Genomic DNA, 23,343 nt, shown 5'->3' with positions numbered 1-23,343 from the left:
TTCAAGGGTGCCAAAAGGACACCCTGTTGCACTCCTGAAATTTCTATTTTACCGCATGTTGCGCACAAGGGCATGTGTGTGTGTAACATGGTACTTTGAAAAATGCACTTTAGTGCATTTTTCAAAGTTTTCGCAAATTACCATCAACATAAAATTGACGGTAATTTGCAATTCTTATTTGTGAAATCGCAATTTTTTTTGATAATGCATTGCATTTAAGGAATCACAATTTGTGATTCCTTAAATGCAATCGCAATTTAAGCAATCGCAAATGTTGAGATTACTTAAATTGCGATTTTTGCATTTGGGATGATGCTTCCCAAATGTAAAAATACTGGTCGTAATGGGGCAGATTCTGCGAATCTGCCCGCTTGCAAGCTGTATTTTCATTGATGCATGTGGCCCCATTTTCATTTCAGTCATTTCAACAATACCATTACCCTATCTATGACTGTTCTACCTTGGAAGATTTTAATATGAAACAGGAAAGTACTTTCAAAGTAAGACTGTGTGGGAAGGGAGGAGTTTATTGAACACAAGTATTCTCTGAAGATATACATATACATTAAGAAATAATGGCTTTAAGGACACATTTCTGGTATGACTGGCCTACCTTTGAAGACCTGAACATGAAACAGAACACTAATGGATGTAAAACTGGGACAGATGGTGTTTTATGGAATACAAAATTACCCTGAAGATATATATACTGCGACAAAATAAATGAATGAACCCAGGCCTCATAACTGAGAAAGATATGCCTAGGAAACCACAGGTTTATAGTAATTTGTTTTAGTTGAAGTTTAATAATAGTTTGGACTTCATTGGTTATGTTTGCTCTACTCAACAGAAGATCTGTACACAGCAATTTGGATTACATCTTATAGGGCACCTGAGGAACCACAGCCAAACCTTAAACAAATGTCTTCCCTGACAACTCTCAGTTTACACTGCTTCCTAATATTCACAGTACACACTGTGCCTTAATCTCAATTCGAGGAATACTATTAAAAATCTGCCATCCCCTTAAGGGGAGGTTCTTAATGTGAATGGCCTGAAGCACTATGTTAAAAGAAAACGATATTCACATTCCTGAGTTTAGACACCCAGTTATGCCTTAATTCAAGAAACATACATTACTAAAGAGGAAAATGAAACATTGAGGAGAAAATGGGGGGGGATGTGACATATGGCTGAGACGGGAGAAAGCATCCTACAGCTCCACCAAAGACCATAGCAAAGCTGCATTATTATTCCAAAAATCACATTCAGTGGAGGTACTGAAGTCCTGGATTGATACACTAGGTATGTGTTTGCGAAACTTAAATTACAAACAGACATTAATAGTAGGATTGGTGTATTCCCCTGTCGAAGACCAGAATTACCAGCCCTCCCAAGCCAGCCTGCTGCAATCATTTGGTAAAACGAAAATCCTCATTAGTGGGGATTGGAATCTTGTTCTAGGTTTCGCCTTGATTATATCAGGTAAACTGGGCTACAAAACCTCGAAAGAGAGACATTCTCATTGACATGATGGCAAACTTTGTACTAATAGAACCCTGGCATCTAGTCAATCCGGTAGAAAGAGACAACACTTTTACTTTCTGTGTACATGACACAGGCTTGCGGCTTGATTTTTGTCTAACGTCAGCTAACCTCACTGGATTACCAATGACAACTTCCATAAGATCGAATGCGACATTGAGTCACGATCTTCTAGACATCATTATTGACATGGAAATTACTAAACCACAGGTAGGGCGCTGGAGAATAAATATTGCTAGACAGAATTACATTGCTTAGCCCAAAGGATAAGGATTAGCTTTCTCCATTTATGTAAACCTATGTAAACAATAATGAGGACTCAGTTGCCTCTATGCTATTATGGGCAGCAGGTAAGGCTTGTAAATGAGGGGACTTAACAGCATATGCGGCAAATATTAAAAGTAAACGTAAATTGGAAAAACACAGACTAGAAATGTTGATACAACAGTTTAGTTTTTGGCATATATCATTTTACCTACACAAAACACATTACATTAATTTATTAACCCTTTCACTGCGGCGGCTATTCTGCCGCAGTGCTAAGGGGCGGGGGGCGCACGGTGCTCCCGCGCTGGTGATGGAACTGCTCCATCACGCCCCTCGGGTGAGCTGTGCTTGTGACGGAACGGTTCCGTCACGGCCCCGGCCGCTCAATAAAACGCGCCGCGCAGGCGCGGCGAGCGGGCCATGACGGATCCGTCCCTTCACCAGCACAGCCCACCCGAGGGGCTTCACGGAACAGTTCCGTCACAAGCGTGGGAGGGGTTAAAGCATAATAGATGACACTGCAACACTTAAAGCACTGGGTAAAGATGGACTCCCTATAGTATTCTATAAAATAACCAAACTATTGACTGGTAATTAAAGTATTCAAAAAACGCTTGTAAGATTTATTAAGGCAAAGATATTGCTTACCCCTTAACCAAGCAGGGACCGGTTGGGATGTGCTAAATATAAACCAATCTCCTTTATAGATCTGGATATGAAATATTGGCAAAAGACAAAGCCAATAACTCAAAAGAGTGATCCTATGGCTAATACACCCTGCGCAACTGGGATTCGGCCCTGGACGCTCGTCAGCTAATCAACTTGTGACTGTTATAGCATCTGCTATGGCAGACGAAAGACAAAAGTGAAGACAAAATAACGGTTTTCCAAAATGACAAACAGGCATTCAACCCCATTGAATGGCCCTTCTTATTTCACATTATGTACAGGATGGGATTAGGCATTTAATGAACAAGTCACTTACCTTCGGTAACTCATAATCTGGTAGAGACATAGTCGAGCCAGAGATTCCTTAACTGATGCCTGGAAGAATTCAAAAGTTAAGGACTCTGCGCCTAGATGTCTCTATCAGATAGATAATGTTTGTTGGCTTTATAATTGTCCCCAAGCATTGGTTCACTGTAATGGCTTTCTATCCCTATACTGTCAAAAGAGAAAAGGAACTATTCAGGGTGCCCCTCTGTCAACTCTGTTATGTAAAGTACATTAAAGGATATATAACTACAATGATTTCAGAACAAAAGGCACTTTATTATGTAGATGACATATTCGTTACACTTTCAAAACCGATTGAATCAACACAAGGTCTTATGGCAGTGTTTGAGGCATTCACCTTGATCTTAGGATATAATATTACCTGGTCAAAATGTGAAGCCCTACCAATCAAAACGGCTTCTAAGGGGTCAAGGCACTTTAACCAATCTCATGACCTTGAGCCTAATTACAAATAGAGCAAAGGCAACTGGTACATCTCTCTATGTGTGCTTTGTTTACGTCAAGGCAGCCTTTGGCTGCGTGCCACAGAACAACCTTGGGCTAAGCTCCAGCAGTTGGGCATCCCACCCAATATCCTATGAGCAATTAGGTTGGGATATTCATACACATGTGTCAAGATACAAATTGGAGATGGTTCGCATGTTACAATGAGACACCAGTAAAGCAAACAAACATCAACTGGCTTGAAACAGAGCTGTGTGCTAGCCCCCCTTCTTGTATTTGGCGGATCTCTCAACAGAGCTAGATGGGCAGGTAGCTCACGCACCAAGTGTGGGAGGACAGCAAATGTCTCACATTTTATATGTTGATGATTTCCTGCTGTTTAGTAACGCTCGAATAGGCCTCCAAAGACTGCTTAATTGCCTTGGTATTTATACAGAAACGAATTGTCTGGAAGTAAAATTAAAAAAAAACAAGAGTGAGGGCTTGTAATCGGGGCCCAAACAAAAATTGAAAATGACATCTTAATGGAAACAAAACTGACGAGGTTGCCACCTACGAAATACATAGGGGTCAAAATAGATGCATATGGCACTTTTGCATCTCAGAAGAAGGTGATTAAGGGAAAAGCACAGGCTATTAATTATGGATTTTCATCACTGGCTAGAAGAATCCGAGGTCATGATTTGAAACCCATGGGAGCAGTTATGAAAGCCAAATTGATGCCAAACCTTGCGTATGGATCGGAGATAATGCTAGGTGTTGAGGCTCCTCTGCTCGATAAACTACTGATAAAAGCCTTTAAACAAACCTTCAGGCTACCGAGATCGGCCCCCCCTGCACAACTCCAGTTAGAATTTCTACTTACAAAACAGCCACTCACCAGGCATTTGTAAAGCTCTGTCACAAACTGCGTGCAGTGGCCAATACCACTGTGGCCAAACTAGTCTGTTCCGAGATCAATCTACATGGGGAAATGGTGCCCACATGAAACATCTTGAAAATAGTATCAGGATTATAGAACTGGGAGACCTATGGAACTCCAAAATCACTGTGCAGACCTTTAAGAAAATGGTAAATAAGTCGACCAGATTGCAAAGCTGGACTGCAGACAAGGAAAGGTTGTTCAAACGTCGTCACGGGTGTCTGGTGCTGAAATCATATTCAGACCCAAGAGAATCACTCCTGCTTGCAGCACCCTATCACCAGAAGGTTAAACAGCCATTTTTGGCCCTCAGACTTGGTGAGATACTCACATAAAACCTCATACCAAAATGGAAACTGGGCGGCCTAAGTGAAGACCGGAACTGCCTATTATGCTATATTGGGATCGAGACTCTGCTCTACATTATATGTATCTGCCCAGTGCTGATCGATCAACGAAGAAGTCTATTAAGACGAAAGTTTCTTGACTGGGGAGTAAGGTCTTGTAGGACTGCACTGGTGGAGTCAATGGACCCAAGTAACACAATGTTGAACAATAGATTAGGCCAGTTTCTGGCCATTTAACAAATTGATTTGCACATAGGTCAAATATTGAGTGAACCTTGGGGGAGCTTCGAGGGGACTGATACGTTTCTAATAGCCATAGGCTCTTTTGGCATGGTTAGCAGGTTACTCCAATATAAGGCTGAGCTAAGCCTGTCATTTTTAGGTAAACTCACATGAGCAGGTAAACTGGATCCGCAAGGATGGGCTGCTGGGGATAACGATAATAGCTGTTCCCTATCCCGTCACGCTAAGGTACAATTTGCTTAACCCAGAATTTTGCCCTGCACATCGGTACTTTAATAATACATAGTTTTGTATACTGGCACTTTATCGGTCGAAATACCACTGTCCATTTGGTAAAGTACATATAACTGCTCTCTAGACTTGCACATAGGCACTTTAATTACTCATCTGGTATAACGAGTCTCTGGCAGAACTGAAAAAATCCTGCCGTAGAACAGCGAGGGAATGGAGACGATCATATGACCCTGCTCTGAAAATCCGGTATTTCACTGAGTTGAAACTTTACCACAGAGCTATTTGCAGAGCTAGAGCTGCATTCTACGCCCAGGAATTTGCCACCAGTACTAACCGCTCAAAACTGATTTTCAAGGTACTGAAGGACCTTATGAAAAACAGATCCTCATCAGAGGCGATTAGCACAGATTCACACTGTGATAAATTGGCCTCCTTTTTTGTGGAGAAAGTGGAAAAAATATATCACGGGTTCGACACACTCCACCAGGATCGAGAAGCCACTGTCTCTGATACATCGGATCATGAGCCCCTGGCTATCTTACCTGAACTGTCGGTTGAGGCCTTTGACAGACTCAGCCTCAGGGTCAAATCAGGCTCCCCGGCGGACCCGTTAAAGCCTGCCTTCATTAATACACTTTCCCCGCTGTGTCGTAACCCCATACTGGATCTCATTAATATGTCTTTGTCTTCTGGAACTGTACCCGCGGCTTGGAAGCAGGCAGTGGTTACTCCCATATTAAAAAAAGCTAACTCTGACCCCCGACTGCCAGAAAACTACCGACCTATCTCCCTGTTGCCTTGGATTGCCAAAGTAACAGAAGCGCACGTCAACTCGGTTCTGTCTGAGCATCTGGCTTGCAACCAGATTCTGGACCCCAGCCAGAACGGCTTCCGGTCAGGACACAGTACCGAGACGGCACTACTCTACATCTTGGAACACCTTCGCCAGGTACTTGACTCAGGTCATACTGCAGCGCTTATATTATTAGATCTAAGCGCTGCCTTCGATACTGTGTCCCACCAAATACTTATCCAACGCTTACAGGAGGCGGGAGTGACTGATGTCGCTCTCCAATGGTTTCGGTCCTTTCTGGCTGATCGTACTTTTAAAGTGGCTATACCACCTGGCCAATCCACCACTTACCCCCTGAAGACGGGGGTTCCACAGGGATCTTCGTTGAGCCCTACAATATTTAACCTCTATGTGAAACCGTTGGCTGGTGTCGTCAAACAGTGGGGTCTTACGATGGCCTCATATGCGGACGACACACAGCTAGCGGTGACACTTAGCGGAGACCCCGAGGTAGCAGCTCCGAGATTCCGTGCGGGTCTCTTGGCAGTAGCCAGCTGGCTTCGCACCAACTGCCTCCAGTTGAATGCCACCAAAACGGAGGTATTGGTTCTAGGGAAGCACGCTGAGCTATGGGGTAACCAGTGGTGGCCGTCAGAGCTTGGTGTCACTCCTATTCCAGTGGCTGGAGTGAGAAATCTAGGAGTCTGGGTGGATTCTGCGCTCACCTTCAGGGACCACACCAAGAAGGTGGCTGCCACGTGCTACGGAATATTGCGTGGTATTAGGCCAGTCTTGAAGTACTTTGATCCCCCTACCAGACAGCTTGTAGTTCAGGCCTCAATACTATCTAGGCTGGACTACGGCAGTTCACTGTTGTTAGGGGTGAATCAAGCGGAGGCCTCTAGGCTCCAAAGAGTACAAAACGCCGCGGCACGAGCCATTGTGGGCCTTCCCAGACACTGTTCAGTGTCTGGTACCATCACGGCCTTGCATTGGCTCCCGGTCAGACAGCGAATCATGTTCAAGGCGCTGTGTCTGGCCTTCAAAATTTTGAAAACTTCTTCGCCACCGGCACTTGTCACTCTACTTCGAGATCTTTAAGATCTGAGGGGCTTCATCTGGCTGTCTGTCCACGCTTTAGGTTGAGCAGGATGGGTGGCCGTTCTTTCAGGGTGCTAGCGGCAGGCCTATGGAACTCGCTCCCAGTTCACATTCGAGCTCTTGAGGATATGTTCGCCTTCAGGCAGGCGATTAAAACTTTCCTCTTTCCAGTTTCTAGCTAATTTCTTTTGTGTGTTATGTTACAGCATCTGTCAAAGCGCCAGGACGCCCCTTTGCTGGGGCAGCTGTGCGCTATAGAAATTTTAATAACATAACATAACATAACATAACATTGTGGTTTATATTAGTAGAATTACAACTGACTGCATCGTAGACACACACTTTAACCAATTAGGGAAAAGGTTGGTGTTCGATCAGTCACCTCGAGCCACTTATCATCTGTACCTGGTATTTTTATCCACATAATTAATAAGGGAATTGAAAAATATGAAGATCCATCAATAAGACGTGCAATGGCTGAAGTTGATGTATGATAAACTTGTAGATTCCTTTTAATTGTTCTGTACTGTAAGACCGTGTCGTCTTTATGGTTTTAATTGACTAATTAACTATATATTATTATTACTATCTCTAAACTTAGGTGTGACGTAAGCCTCCTTAGTTGACGCACAATTAAATGGGCACAGAGCTGCCTTAAATACCTTGATTTGAACAGGTGGTTAGGTTACCTCATTAATTTTACACCTCTGTTACAAACACTTGCCAGAGTATTTGTCAGATGGCCCACTTTACTGAAATTATTGAGGGGCCAAATACGAATAGTAAAAAGGAATGTAATTCCCAGATTTATTTATCTACATGAATTGTCCGCAAATGAAACCAGTCCCTAACCCAACTTTATACTCTTCACCCATAAGCTGAACTCTAAATCAGGTCGAGTGTCTTTAAAGTGAGCAGCCACAATGGACAACTCTGCATATGGTCAAAGGGTAAATCCATATAAACGTAAGAACTAGGTCAAAGTCTCACTAAGGCATAACAAAGCGAGACAAGGAAAACAAATGGGTCCACCTCTTTCAAAAACATGTAACTGTAGGACACAAACAATGAAGGTTGATCTTGCAAACAAAGCAAAGCTGCCAAGGCTAACATATTGCCCGTAACAGTGCCCACAGCAGCGCAACACATCAGATTAGCGTACATGAAAGGATCAACTTCCACCAAGGCACACCAAGATACAAAACAGGACCAACGTCTATTTTTATCCCATTTGGCAGAGGTAAGAAAGTCTGACAAAATAAAGTAAAAATCAAGCCCGACCCCCTCAGCAGGCAGATCAAAGAAACTTAGATTGCCCCACACAATCTCCAGGCATGACAGTAGAGGCACTGGGATATGGATGGAAGTCCTGTCCCTCCACTCAAAACATAGGTCCAACCTGAACAGAAGCTGGAAAGGAGGGCACAGGCACAGGTAGAGCAGATCAGAATACCGCACTCTCTTGAGGCCAGTCTGTAGCCATTAAGATAATCTCAGCCCAATTGTTACACAGCTTCTTAAGGCGCTGAGGAATCAGAGGTGAGGGAGGAAGTGCGTTGTGGAAATGGAAGACCCACCTACCGGGGACTCTTTGCAGCAGTAACATCAGAGTGCAGAAATGCGGGAAGTGCTTGTTCTGAGTGGCAAAGAGGTCCACATAAGGTGTAAGGCCATGACCCTAGCCCATAAAGCCCTGCATGGTAATGGTGCAAAATATCTCCAGAAGAGGCTGGATTTTTACCGGCCTACACGGTTCCTTAGATCGGAAACATTGGCTCTGGCTAGGGTACCACGTATCAAAAGGGCTCGACTGGGCGGTCGGTCCTTTAGATTCCTTGCCTCCAAGCTTTGGAATTCTCTACCGGTATCCCTGCGGACCAATTCGAATTTGCTTGCCTTTAGGAAAGATTTAAAAACCTGGTTGTTCTCTGGTTAATGCGCCTCCCCTTTTTTAGGTTTCTGTCTCTTTTACTGTTATGTTTTCCAGCTCTTTCTTAAGGTCTGGAGCACAAAGCGCCGGGACACTCCTTTGGAGTAGCCGTTGCGCTATAAAAGTCCCATTTTAACATAACATAACATTAACATAACATAACCCCCAGAACTTGTGCTTTCTCAAGAAAGCATATTGAGAACGACGAAATAACAAGAGTAACAGCCAATCCCTATTTTCTGGACCAGAACCCTTTCTATGGCTGCTTTGGACAAAAGAGCATGCACTTCTTGGAGCAAGATGTAGAAGTGCTCTGCAAAGATGTCTGAATGTGTGTGGGGAGTGTGTTGAGTCGAAAAAAAATGGTAGGACATAGCCTCATTGGACAACCTGGATGTTATATTTTTACATATAAGTATCTGATCCTGCCTCCCACTGGATAATCGTGGGCAAATAAAAGTGGCTTGGAAGTTGATGCCAGCAGGGCAAGAGACTAGAAAGTTTGCTGCCCTTGAAGGCCTGGGAGTTGTTCGTTTGATCCTTGCCCCCAACAGGACAAGAATGTCTGTTGCTGGGGCAGTACACAAACCCTCTGGGGTAGTCTTTAAAGGGATGAAGGAGTGAGGCAATTGTCTTGTGGGGGGCAAAAGGTGTAGGGAACATTCCATGGGCAGTTTTTTTTAAAGCATTCCAATGCCTAATCAGCCTTCTTTCCAAATAGGTGAGACCCATCAAACGGTATTGTTCATTAAAGAGGATTGCACTATCTAGAGAAGTCCATGGATTGCATCTAAGCATGCCGCGAAGCATCACATTAGTGTCAAAACTCTTCCCAAGCAGTAAGTAGTGTCTAATGCAGAGAAGGTAATGAACTTTGCAGCATCCTGACTGTGTAGATGGCTTGAGCCAAATTGGCAAGAAATTCTTCGGACACTGCCAGCAAGATTTTGCCCATCATATTCCAGGAAGCATGGGTATATCTACCCAACAAACATTTAGTATTTATTAACTGACTGGTGGCAGGGCTGACCGAGGAAAATATAACACTTTACAAAAGACTCAAGCCATTTTGAATCTCTGTCAGGAGGAATTGTGGAGAAAGAATTGGGTTCACCCTAATGGTAGAAGCTTTAACCATCAAACTCTCAGATGTAGGGTGTTGTGTCAAAAATCAGAGTGGCTTGTCTCTGGCCTGTGCTATCCAGCAATTTGCCTGTTCATCGGAGACCAGGGAAAAGGCTTACAATAGGTGCACATAAGGGTTTAAATCAGAGCTTCATTGAATGGGAGTAACAGCTCTAGTTAATTTTGTCCAGGCTACAAAACGTCTGTTAAAATATTGGTTTTGACTTACATAATGGCCAACTCTTAAGTCCAAAACCTCTGCCACGCATCTCATACCACCGAGAAGGACACACTCTTTTCCATTGCTGGTCCAAGTAGACAACATAACCTGGGTTCTGGGGAAGTGTCTAAGCCACTGGCATTCTGTAAACCCAGATATAAATGGTCATCATTATAACATTGGAGAAAATACTCTCCCTTATCACCACTGTCAATCCCCAGAGACTTGTTGGCTCTGGTGAGATTGTGAACCGAAAAGGTGTTTGATCACTTGGTAGACGCTGCAAGGTAGAAGCATAGTTCTGTCTGAACTGGAACAAACCAAGGCCAAGTGCCTAAGAAGCTCAACACAAATGTGGTTATTCTTCGCAATGACCTGTTCCAAAAATTGCTTGGGGTCAGACAGTTTCCGACATACCCTCAAATTATCGGTAGATGGTCGTATTTGGCTAGAACCTGCTGCAAATGTAGGAGTCTTTCTGGCTGAGATATAAAATACTGCTACAACAGGATTATGATCATCAATTTGAGTAGGTATGATGGAGCCATAGGTTAAACAATTTACCAGATTGCGGGAAACAAATAAATTATTTATGACCGTTGAGCAGTTTCTTTCTCTAAACGTTGGTATCCCTACACAGTCCCTACCAGCTATCTCCAAGACATTATGCATATCTGATGAATTGAGTAATGCTTCCAGCTCTTTGTGCCCTCCCACATTAGCCATTGCAATATTACCACTACTTTTCGTTGGGAGTTTGGTGTTGAAGTCCCCTGCCAGGCAAACTTGCCGCATTTACCCTTTTTTTCCATAAAGAAGGAGATGTATGTACTGTACTGTACTGACCAGTCTCACCGGACTGGTCAGTTCAGTGGTGGCCTTCCATATTTGGAGCTATCCCTAAACCAGTTACCAAAGTAAGAAATTTGGGAGTCATCTTCGATGATGGCCTAAATTTTATGGATCATGCTAATAAAGTGGCCTCTACAGCCCACTATAAATTACGCATGATCCGAAAAATCAGTCCATATCTTCCATTGGCTGCCATTAAAACCCTGGTTAGTTCCCTGGTTTTAACGTCACTGGATTATTGTAATGGCCTACTTTTAAACACACAAACCAGAGTCATGAGAAAATTGCAGTCGATACAAAATGCGACGGCTCGCCTGGTTTTTGGAATCCCAAAGTATGCGGCCATCTCGGATGCCATCTCACGACTTCATTGGCTGACGATCCAGAACCGGATCAAATTCAAGTCACTATGTATAGTTTATAAAGCGCTAAACAGGCAAGGTCCACATTTTTGAACAGAGCAACTGATGCCATATCAACCGACCCGTCAACTTCAGTCCTCCCATTGCAACCACTTAGTGGTTCCTCGCGCCAAAACAGTGTCATGGGGCGACCGTCGTTTCATGGTCGCTGCACCAAAACTGTGGAACACTCTCCCTCTGGACATTAGAACTTGTTCAACCCTCCTCCAGTTTCGTAAGAGACTTAAGACGTGGTTGTTTACCCAATAACTTCAATAAATATAGCTAACTGCTGAGCACTTCACCACCGATCTGAAATCTGCAAATTAACTAGCGCCAAGATGCCTGCGGGTATTTGTCGCGCTTTACAAATGGCAAAAAAATAAAATAAAAAAAATAAATGTATTCAAATACATCCGGAAATGTTTTGTTAGGAATATTGTGGAAATCATTATTATAAAAATTCACAAGATGTAACTCCAAATCCCCCTAAATACTACTACTTGGAAGATTTCCCCCTTTTCTTCAATAACCTCTGTTCTACCCTTAAGTAGCAGGTTTGTCCAATTAGAAAGTCCCCTAGATGGTCTCCCAGATGTAGATGATACTGCAGGATGAGAAAAACATGCAAAACCCTAGAAGACAGTAGGGGCAGTATCCCATGTTTCCTGGAATAACAAAATATCGTACGCTTTTTTAATCGATTGCCACTCTGGGAGTGAGATCTTTGAACATATGCTAGCAATATTCCAACTTCAAATAGATAGTGGGCATGTACTACTAGAAGCAGAAATGATATTAACCCCCTCAAAGCGTGGTATGTTCGGTGACAGTGTTAAAACATTGTGAGCTGACTGCCTGTTGTGGCGAAACAGCAATATTCCAAATTAAAGTAGATAGTGGGCATGAGCTACTAGAAACAGGAACAATATTAGCCTCCTCACAATATGGTAGATTCAGTAACAATAATAAAACAATGAGGGCCAACTCTGCCTGTGGAGACAAAACTGTGGAAGCCTGAGAGTTCACAAACCCAGGCCTACCAGTCAAGGCATCAGACTTAACTGGCCTGGGCATACTCTGTCTGTCAACCTTGTTGTAGTCAGCCAATGGTGAATATCTATTGCTGCTGCATGCTAAATTCTGAATAATAATCACAAGAGAGGGGATGAAGTATCATTTGGGGGTGTCTGTAAAAGAAGCCCAATGGAAGTGTAACAATAGTTGATTTCGAAAAAGGCCTTCGGGGTTTGTGGCACAGCAAGTTCTCCATAATACTGTACCGCCGAAAGTTCACTAAACTACAGTCACCAAACTTGTTTTTGGGGACAAACCAAACCCAGCTTCTTCATCTGACCATTGCAATATAATTTGCATCCAGCAGCTTAAAATCCATGTTAGCCTCAAGCCAATGTATTACCTTGTTTTGAGCGTGTTCTCATGACTCTGATTGTCCATTCTTAAGCATGGGCACCCCAGTCATAACCAAAAAGTAAGGCGAAGCCTCTTGCAGAAGGTGCAAAGTAGCAGTGGTAGATTTTCCTTCCTGCGCTGATAAATTGTATGAATTGTTTGAAAGTGTGCTGGATCGCTGGCGGTTTGACAATGCACAATTATTTCCTATAGGCCATCACTCTCCTTGCTCATAGCAGCCTGGCTTGTGACAGCCATGCCGTCCTTCGTTACCCATGCACCATCTTGTGACTGTTTGTCTGTTGTGTCTCTTGTGCTAAGTCCTGCCGTGAGGATTGTATTAATTCCCTGGGGTCGCCAGTTGCCTTGCCTCTACCTGGTATATTGCCCAAAGTAGTCACGGACAAGATGGTTGGGTGCAGAACATGCTGAGGATATTGAGGGGGGTGATATTGCTGGGGGCTTCATCCATGATGCCAAACACTTTTCAATATTTGACAGGCATTCTTTTATGGGGGATAAATGTTTTTCCAAGGATTCCAAAAATTAACCAGACAGTGAGTCTATCGATAATGCCTCCACCCCCCCCCCCCTTTTATTTGTGCTTTCAATCAAGTTTGACTTTGAACGAGTATTGTAGTTAGGCACTCTCTCTTTCTTAACTATTGGTTCTGGGGTTAGAATGGGAATACTAACCACCTCGGTGTTGGTATTTGTATTAGAGTTGGAGGGAGTCAAGTGAGTCTTCGATGTACCAATCAATGTTCTCTCTTGTGCTCCCCCTGAATTGAGCCTGGGTTCAGTTTTAGAACTGGGGGATGTGCAAACTGTAGCCTAAACCGCTTACTTGACCAAGAGAGAGCCTTTTCTCAGTAAGGACGATTTCAGAGCTTAGTTCCCCCTCTCCAGCATGGTATCAATACTAGTGGGTTTATGCGGCACTGCTGCCATACTTGTGCCTTTCCTCTTTTCCATTAAGATGAAAACCGAACAGAGAGTAATCAAGAGATGTATCGCTCACCCTTAGCTGCTAGTCCTGGGAATTGCAAATGAAGGGGGGGCGGGGGGCAGCCAGCAACGGGAGGCCCAGGTGCTTTATGTAGGCGTCTTCAGGCGCGAACCAGAGAGTGTCGGTGGCTAATGCCGCCAGAACTGTTGGAGCCTGTGGTCCGCCCCTCCCTTCTGCTGCGGCAAGTGTCACGTGCAGCGGGAGGCCCAGGTGCAATATGTAGGCGCCACTGGGCACGATTCAGGGATAGTCGGCGGCTCCTGCTGCAAAGGACTGTTGGGGCCTCTGGTCCGCCCATCTCTCCTGCTGCGGCAAGCGTTCATCAGCACTCCATTATAGGAGTGCAAAATCTCTGAGGAATTGGGCCACCTTCTCCTCCACAGGCAAAGGCAGCCCAAGAACTCCAGCAGCCTTACAGAAGTCACTGGTGAAAGATGAAGACCTTGAATGACACTCCAGAGCCATCACGGGAGTGTCCAGACCACTGGCATTCTTTATGGCTAGATAGTCACCAACATCTACCACAATGAGTGGCAAATGATGGCCCTCCTCTGTTATTAGTGGATGAAGTATGTCAGCTGGCATTGGAATTGTAACAGGAGGTGCCAGAGTGGGATCCACCATCACCAGAGATGGAGCCGCTGGCAGAAGCCAGTTAGGGGGCCTGTGAGAGGTAGGCCTGATATGCGATGGCCACTATTCTAGTAGGCACCCTGAATCAGTCCAAACAACCCTTATGGTGATGGTTGTAAAGTCAACCTTATAGACCAGCTATCCTAGAGATAGCATGGACAGAGCAGTCTTAGGCTAAAACTTCCGAGGGCATGTGAAGCCAGCTGTTTTACCATATGTAACCCCTTGAATACCAAATGAAAGGACACCACACAGGATATATATAAAATATGTATGTATATATTTCTAAACAATCCCTCTGAGCTCTTTATGAGATCATAGGCCCAAGCACATAACACGAAACTTAATTATCATACAATAGGTTGCACAAAATACAGTAGAGCCCTAGGGGCACTTCAAACCATATATTAAAATAGTGGTATAAGAACCACGTCACGAACAAAGGATAGGCCTAGGGCCTGGGGAATCGCTGGGGCTACACTGTACTACCAAAGGATAGGAAGTAGGAGGCACACGGGATTCGTGTGCAGTGTCTTTACACACACACAAGTTACCATAGAGTTTGAATGGGAACAAAAGAATTGGAAACTAGTTCTTTTAGGTCACTCCGGATGGACTAGGAGAAAGATACTTGAAAGTTTAGACACTAGGATAGTTAATACCCACAGGAGCACCGGAGTACTCTCGTTACCTCACCCACAGGAAGCGGGTGCATAGGTGCCAAAGTGTGTCAGGTTTCGTCGCTGAATCCTATGGAGCCTTGGAGAAAGATGCTGCAGGCGACCAGGAGAGAAGTGTCCGGTTGGATCCAAGGGCGGATCGAGGATGAAGAGTACCTGAAAGCAGAGGGGACAGAGTCTGGGTCACTAGCCAGTGACCAGGAAGGAACCAGGAAGGAACCAGGCGATGTCGCGAAGCAATCAGGTGATGTCGTGAAGCTTGTCTCTGCAGCCACGTGGACCAGGAGGCGCCGACGATGACCAGGAGTCAGGCACGGACTGTGCCACAAAGGCTCTCGCTGTCGGCGGTATCGGCTTCTGGATTGGAGTCAACAAACCTTGGCTAAGGCAACCCACGCAGGAATCGAAGATGGCTTCTTAATCAGACCAGTAAGGTCTGATGGGCTGCTCCTTTTCAGGGGAGCAAGGGTCAGTCTGGAGCAACCAGACCAGCGGTGTAGATTGAAGATTTTGTCGTTACAGAGGCCACTAGCCAACGGGCATGTGACCGGACAGACGCGTCGAGTAGGAAAATGCAAAAGGGCCCCACGCAGCATTTGTGGCGTGTGGAGGGATGATCTTTGGTGCAGATGATGCTCGGGGCTGGGGCTTCTCAATCCCCAATGCACAACTTCGATGGTGCCTCAGAAGTTGCACAGAAAGCAATTCGCTGGCTTTCCAAGATGGCCGGTCCCACGTCTCACGTCGCCTCCACGGGTCTCAGCTTTGCTGTGGATCGGGCTGAAGGAAGTCTGGAAGTCCGGGTCTTGTCAGGCTCTGTGTTCGGGCTCCGGCGGGAGCGACGACAGAGCAAACCGTTGATCGCTTGATGGTGCCTGCTTGTGCAGGGTGGTCACTCCTTGACCACAAGAGAGATTCTTCAGTCTTCTATCTTCAAGTAGAACGTCGAAGGTTCAGAGTTTCGTTTCAAGTTTCAGTCAGGATAAATCTAAAGACTTGGGACTCAGCTTCTACATATATACCAAATCCAGGGGCTGGATTACTTGCTAGGTCCCTCCGATGGGTGGGACCAGGGAAGGGGGTGGTTACACCCCTTTCCCTTTGTCCAGTTTCGCGCCAGAGCTAGGGCTGGAGTGCCCCAGCAGGGGTTTGAACTGGACTATGCATGGGACACCTTGTGTGCCCCAGGCAGTGTCTCATTTCATTCAGCCCTCCCTGCCCCAATACAATATAGCCTGTCTGGGGTGGTGCTAGCACCTCCCAAGACAGGAAACCTATTGTCCAAGCCTCCCTCGCTGGAAGGACTCCCAGCAGCAGGAGGTCAGACTTGTGTCTGTGGCAGCAGCATCCATTTTGTGATGCTGAGGCTCTGGTTAACTTTAACCGGGATTAGTAGGAACAACATGTCATGAGTTTGGATGGCCAGCCAGGGGTGGCAAAAGATATGCTGCAGCCACTGGTAGGCCTTGGATGCACTGAGAACCTATAGTACACTGAACAGGGGCTCATAAGGTGACCCAATGTCCAATTGGAGCTGTACCTAAAGTACATGGAGTCCATTTTACAGAGAGAGCAGATAGCCTGGGGCCCTGATTAGCAGGATCCCTGGCCAACTAAGTCGAAAACCAGCTAAACTATAGGCAAAAAATCTGGGGTAACCATAGTCAGGTCCCCACCTTCCTACAGGGCCCAAGTTCTTCTTAGAGCTTGCAGGGAAACCAGAGGAAGATGAAGTGGAATGGAAAAGGGTTAGCTTGGCCTGGACGAAAGATGCAATCCTGGAGGGGTCAGCAATAGGCACTGGAAATTCCAGAAGTTTAGCAAGGGCACTGGGCCAAACCTACCACTGAAGGCATCTCCACCAATCCAGCTTCAAAGTGGACGTGTGGGAAGGTGGCCATCCCACTGGGAAGTAGCCAACCCATCAGGGAGAAGATTCATTTTTGTGAAGTTCCTTGAGCTTCTTCCTTAAGGAGAGACTCCTCTTTACCCTTGGAAGTGGTCGCTTTGGGGATGTAGTGGTTGAGAGTGACCCAGAGCGGGATCTGGTGTGAAACCTAGATCTGGAATGAAGTCTCTTCTCCTGGTGCTTGCCTCACACAACAATATGAAGAGCTTCTGCTCCTACATGGCCTTAGTGTGCATAGGGACAAACTTCTAAAATCACTTAGAGTAATTTTTGGGCCCCATGCACCAGAGACAAACATTGTACGGGTCAGAATCAACATCAGTCTGCTGCATCTCCGAAATGCTCATGTTTTCAGGGAAGACATTTCTTTCAACTTTCTTAAAACAATGTTGTATGGAAAATCTTTCAAGGACAGCAACTAAGGATCTAAGTCCAAGGACATGAGAATAAAGGAACTGATGTCAGTGAGCAAGAGTAGCACCTGATGTTACTCTTTAATGTCATATCTGGGAGTGGACCCTGGATCAGAAACAGAGATTCAGTGCCACCCATTGATGCAGGAAAACTATTTCAAGTTTTCAGATCCTGTGTGATACGTGGAGGAGATTTAAGTGAGGCGTCTAAAGGAAGCAGTACCAATCAGAATACTACTTTAAAAAGTGTTTATGGCATTCATTCAAAGAGGAAAGTGTATTCATTATGTTTATGAATTTTGGAAGATCCTTAGGTGAATAACATCACAAGTACAGGTTATTTTATGCATCTTGAAGGCATCACAGTAAAAGAGGCGGTAAAATAAACTGCATGCATAATTGAGAAATCACATTACCTTAAAAAACAATAATACTACAAACGAAAAAATACAAACAAAATTATCATGATAAAAGTTAGCCTATTACGGGCCACAAGAAACAGATAAACAAATACATCCATTTTTCAAAGCCACTATATTACCTTCTCCCTCTGTATGTGAAGGACAGTGCGTTTCTGGGCCTCCACCTCTTGACGAAGTTCCTGGATGTACTGGTTCGTCTCCTCAGTCAGTCCATTTAAGATCTGCAGAGCATGGTTTGAAGAGAGGCGCGATGGACTCCTTGATAGGATGAAAAAAATGGGTTCCAGTGGAGGGCGATTTAGTTAGCATTATCTCATGGGCATATTGAAAATGCATGCAACAGGCACAGTATTGTAACTTTCATAAAGCTACTCAATTGTCAAAGCACAGAGCCCCACTATTAAAATGGTTTGTGGGCAGCATAGCTCAAAGAAATCCATGTAAAAGAGCCACTGAAATTTTTAGAAAATTTGCATTTAGTTACTGTGTCTTTGAAAGTGACCGCAAGCATTTCCAATAAGTCACATTAGAGTATTTATTTTCTCCGTTGTTAGTATGCAATTGCTCCCCTTCCATGTACTATACAGTAGCATGAAAGCACTCGGAGTGCCCTCACTGCCTCTGCACTATAGATACGGATTTGGAGACAAGGAACAAAAAATTATGTAACTTTGGTTCCATGCACATATTCTCCATCTCTGAAATATACCATTAGATGGTGGAAACATTTTCTTACCATGGTGCCAGTGGGCATTTTGTAAGCCCCTGGGTTTTGCACAGGAGAAACAAAGTGCCACTCGATATGCGACTTGCTGAAACAGAAACACTGCTCTCTCAAATGAACATTTTCCACACAAAATGTTTCAGCCCAGGCAGTATCAGAGGATCAAGGACCATAGGGAGAGGTGCTGAACCACCTATCTTCCAAACTAACCTTATGAATCCAGGCATTAGAGTAATATATCGTAAATGTGGGAAGGAAAGATATAGTGACCATCTTGCTAATCTCCTGCAAAAGCCCATCAGCAGCAGTTGTCTCTGGGGGATTTTGCTCTTATTGGTTTAGGCGACCTCTGAACATTTACTCCCCAATAACAACCTAGAAGAACTTTCAGAACTGAAAAATGTTATTTGTCCATCTTATATGTGTGAGACCTGGAAGCAAGGAACCTTATTTTATGTGGGCAGTGGGGGGGCCTTTCAGCAAGCTGGAGGGGCTATTGCTTTGCTAGGCCTGCTGTTCCCTGCCTTGTTTAGAAGAGTGTAAATGGTGGTGGAGTGCCCGTGGATACGCCAATGGCGCACAATCCTTAGCTGCAACCTGTCCATCATAGGACTGCCACATTCAGTGCATCAGGATATTTATCCTACTGTAAGGCTTTCCTACTGACTCAGTGTTTCTTTGGGAAGATCAATAATGGTGCCCACATACAAGATGAAAAGTGCAGCAATTATACCCCATTTTGAGGTTTATTTATTAGAAACAAAAATGGATAGCCATTGTGGCCTACTCAGCATAAATTTCTGTAAAAGTAGTTACGCCTTGTTGGCGAGAGCACTTATCTCAGAAATTAACAGCGAGAGCAGTGATTCTATCTAAATAGGGCAGGTGGTCTGCGGTGGACTCGGACAACATGGGGCTTCCTGTGCCCCTGAAGCTCGACTGCCAGGGCCTAAATTTACCCCACAGTGACCAGTACAACTTTTGACTATACCGGAGCAACCTCTCCATTGATGTACATTGATGCAAGGATGAAAAGAGAGCTGACAACTTTATATGCAGGACAGATTGAAAATCAGTTAATTGCTGGAAAAAGATTTACTCTCAAGTTCACCTTGCCCATTGAAAACATTGTTGTTGGACTTCTCGCTTTCTGCAGGGTCACCCCAAAACATTTGACCTTTGCCCTCCACTTGTTGCTGAATTAATGTTTGTTGTGTTTAGGACTCTGCTCTCCCCTTAAAAGATGTTAAATTGGCTAACACCCAATTGGCATATTTAAGTTACTTGTAAGTCCCTAGCAAAATGGTACTATCTGTGCCCAGGGCCTGTAAACTAAATGCTATAAGTGGGCCTGCAGCACTGGTTGTGCCACTCGTTTAAGTAGCACTTTAAACATGTCTTAATCCTGCCACTGCCGCCTGTGTGTGTGCAGTTTAAACCGCCAATTTGATCTGTGAAAAGAATATATAGAATGCAGTGGCTGCAGGAAGGGATTAAGAGAGAGGGGCAATACCTCTCATGCTGATCATGCCAAAGCTGAGGCATTTTCACAAGCAAAACATGGGAAAACAGCATTATGCTATGTATCAACGTGACGGTGTGAGTAATGTCTCCACCGGTGAGCAAGGCATTAAGACGCGAAAACGTGTAAGGAAATGGAGAAGCCTTTTGCGCTGCTGAAACCTGTGAACAAATGCCTTATTCCGGTATTGGGCCTCATGTGCTGTTTTGATGAATGTCAAAGGACGGGCTGGTCCGTGCCCGTTGTTCTGAGGCCACCCTGAAGGGTCAAGGGCTCCTTTGCTCGGAGCGATAGATAGATAGATAGATATAGAGATAGATAGAGAGATAGATAGATAGATAGATAGATAGATAGATAGATAGATAGATAGATAGATAGATAGATAGATAGATATATATATATATATATATATATATATATATATATATATATAAATATATATATATATTCTTCACCAAAATGCCCAAGAGCTTCTGGAGGCGCACTCGCAGTGAATTAACCATCCGGTTTTCATTGCAGAGGAGGAGACTTGCAAACTTAACTCCCCATTCCCCTCCCACTGCCCTAAGGCCCAAAACCCAGCACCCTAACTTACACTACTCTGACCCTTCTGCCTCTTCTCTTTCCCTTAAACTACCCCAACCTCTTCCACTGCCCTAAAATCTACCCCGGCACCCCAGGCCTAAAAACGACCCTAACTACCCATTCTCGTTCCACTGCCCTAAGGCCTAAAATACTACACTACCCGAACCCCTGAGCTGTCCCTAAAACTACCCCAACCCCTTCCATTGCCCTAAAACCGACTCCAACCTCCTCCCAGCCCTAAAAAAAACAGCCCCACTTACCTCACACTGCTGTATCTTCTTCCTTCCATCTTCCAGCAGCTAGACCATTACTGCTGTGTTTACGGCATATGCTTGTTTAAGGCCAACTGCAGCCCGTGCAGGTAAGAGCAGTGGGGCCGAGCTGTGGGGGGGTGTGGGTGGGAGGGGGTGGGGGGAGTTGACAGACGAGCATGAGGGAAAATTAAATAAATAATACATTTGTCCTCGTTGACTGTCAAAATGGCACCCCCCCCCCCCCCCCCCCACACTCAGCCCACCGCTCTTACCTGCAAGAGCCGCGGCCAGCTAAGTCAAGAGTGGTTGAGCTTGCGTAGTCAGATGTTCGGAACACACGTGGTTCAGACTGCGGTGTTCCGACTGTTTCCCGATGGGATCACATACGCAAACTAGTTCCTTAATGCAATCATTAATGAAAATATTCATCCTTTAAAGGCTAAAGCACTCCAAATAGGCCATGGAAGGTGCCGAATTTGTCTGCAGTTAACACCCTCCACCTGCTGGAGGCTCATGTTCCAAAGAGGGCTCTTCTTTTCCTCTAGTTCTCAGAGGAATGGCTGGCTCAAAACTGGATTCATTCATTGACCTCCAAAACATTTTTTTATCATTTTTTAGACACTGGGCTGTTGTCTTTACTCCTGCGAGCAGAAAAGCAACTTGAAGGGGTTGTGGAAGGCGGTTTTGTTTATGCAATTAAATGTTGTGACATTCATTCGTCCTAGGTGCAGTCACACTGTAAAATGGCTTTTTGGTGTTCCAATGAAAAAGAACAAATATAGGGAGAGAATCAAATCCATTAGAAATGCAGTGTTCTTTTCTATAAGCACAACTAAAGGCGACATTTTAATGTAAAAAACAGCAAAGGGCATCTAGGAGTGACTGAATAACCCAATACTACCTGTTCTATGCACAAGACAGAGAACATTTATACAAGCCCAGCTTCATAAAACAGATGCAGTCACCAGTATGTTCACTTCATAAAACTTCCTGTGAGAGTCAACTCTGGCTGTAGGAGACTAACCCGTGCCTTGTGTGAGACGGGCTTATTGCCCTCGCCCTCCCTGGTGTGCCTTTCAGTGGATCCTGGAGCCGCTCACATGCCGAGGTGATCTCTCTCACCAGTGACCTCTCAGCCCTCTCCAGCTGTGCCTGCAGCTCCTTCTCACGGAAAGATGCTTCACTCCCCTCTGCCTGCAGGAGGCGCACCTCTTCCTCTAGCTGCAAGAGCCTCTCTTTCAACCGGTCCACTTCTACGGCTCTCTCCTAAATTCAAAGTCAACAAGAATTAAACTGACATAACGCACCAGCACTACTTCTCACACCACAAATCTGTTGCAAAGTATATGATACCACTACAGAACCCCATCTATCCACAAAGCAAAGTGTACTCACTTTAACAAAATTATCATGATTGCAGGGTCCTGACACTTTCAAATACATGCTAGAACTTACCTTCCAATTATTCAGATTTGTAATTTAACTATGCTTCACTCCAACTTTTGACATCTAACAATTTTTCATACACAAAAAGTAATATTGTTCACATATTTAGCAGCGAAAGGACTTCCCAGGTATCATTATCAGCATGACATTATTTGCCAATTACTTTAGGACAGTTATTGTCTGCCAATTCCCAATGAACCATAAAACTCAAAACAGAATGTGTGTCTGGTTAGTGACTTATTATCTTTACTTGCTGAACAGTTCTAAAACAAGTATCTTATCTTAGAAAAAATGATAAACTAGAGCTTCAACAGCCGCAAAGCCAGAACATTTAAGTTGCAGAGCTAACTAAATAATTTGTTAAAAACATGTCAACCTAAACATGCCAATATGAATCGCAGTGTTTGAGACTGCAAAATAGGTTAGTACTTCTGGCTCTGTATTCTATGACGGGTAATCAGTTTATTATGAGTATTTAGACTAAGAAAAGGTTACTTTCTTGCAGTACTGGTTCTGCATCACAGTGATCTTTGTTGAAGTTATGACTAATATCTAGAATATTTCTCCACTCCTGATGTGGGTCCCAGAATACTTTAAATCCAAATAATAAGTTACCTTCGGTAACCCCAAATCTGGTAGAGGCTATAAAAAACTGCAGATTATTTACCTTAGAATATTCTTCAGGTGTCAGACTGGATCTGGAAATTTTTTGAGCAGCTCCTTTGCTTGCCGACAGGTGGTGTCACTAGGCTCTGTGTCGGCAGCGTCGGCCACACCGAAAGTGAAGTGTGTGGTGCCTATATAAGCACCATCCCAGCAAGTAGACATCAGTAACTTTTCATGACCTTTCCAAGCCAAAAGCAAGCACGGACCCACTTAGTTTGCTGATGTA

At 44.4% G+C, this 23,343-nt stretch overlaps 1 protein-coding gene across 1 annotated transcript in view; it reads right to left on the bottom strand.

Annotated features, from left to right (window-relative positions):
* LOC147679750 (uncharacterized) overlaps window positions 1-23,343 on the bottom strand; it is a 427,474-nt gene that overhangs the window by 47,734 nt on the left and 356,397 nt on the right. Inside the window, exons 21-22 of the mRNA XM_086942472.1 lie at window positions 22,030-22,271; window positions 18,040-18,178 (exon numbers count right to left, since the gene is read on the bottom strand). Of these exons, the coding sequence (XP_086798598.1) occupies window positions 18,040-18,178; window positions 22,030-22,271 (381 nt within the window). The remainder of the gene's footprint in view (window positions 1-18,039; window positions 18,179-22,029; window positions 22,272-23,343) is intronic.

Source organism: Lissotriton vulgaris, chromosome 11, assembly GCF_964263255.1.
Source record: "Lissotriton vulgaris chromosome 11, aLisVul1.2, whole genome shotgun sequence".
NCBI lineage: Eukaryota > Metazoa > Chordata > Amphibia > Caudata > Salamandridae > Lissotriton > Lissotriton vulgaris.
Note: the sequence above shows the minus strand (reverse complement) of the source record. Positions and strands in the feature narration are given on the sequence as shown.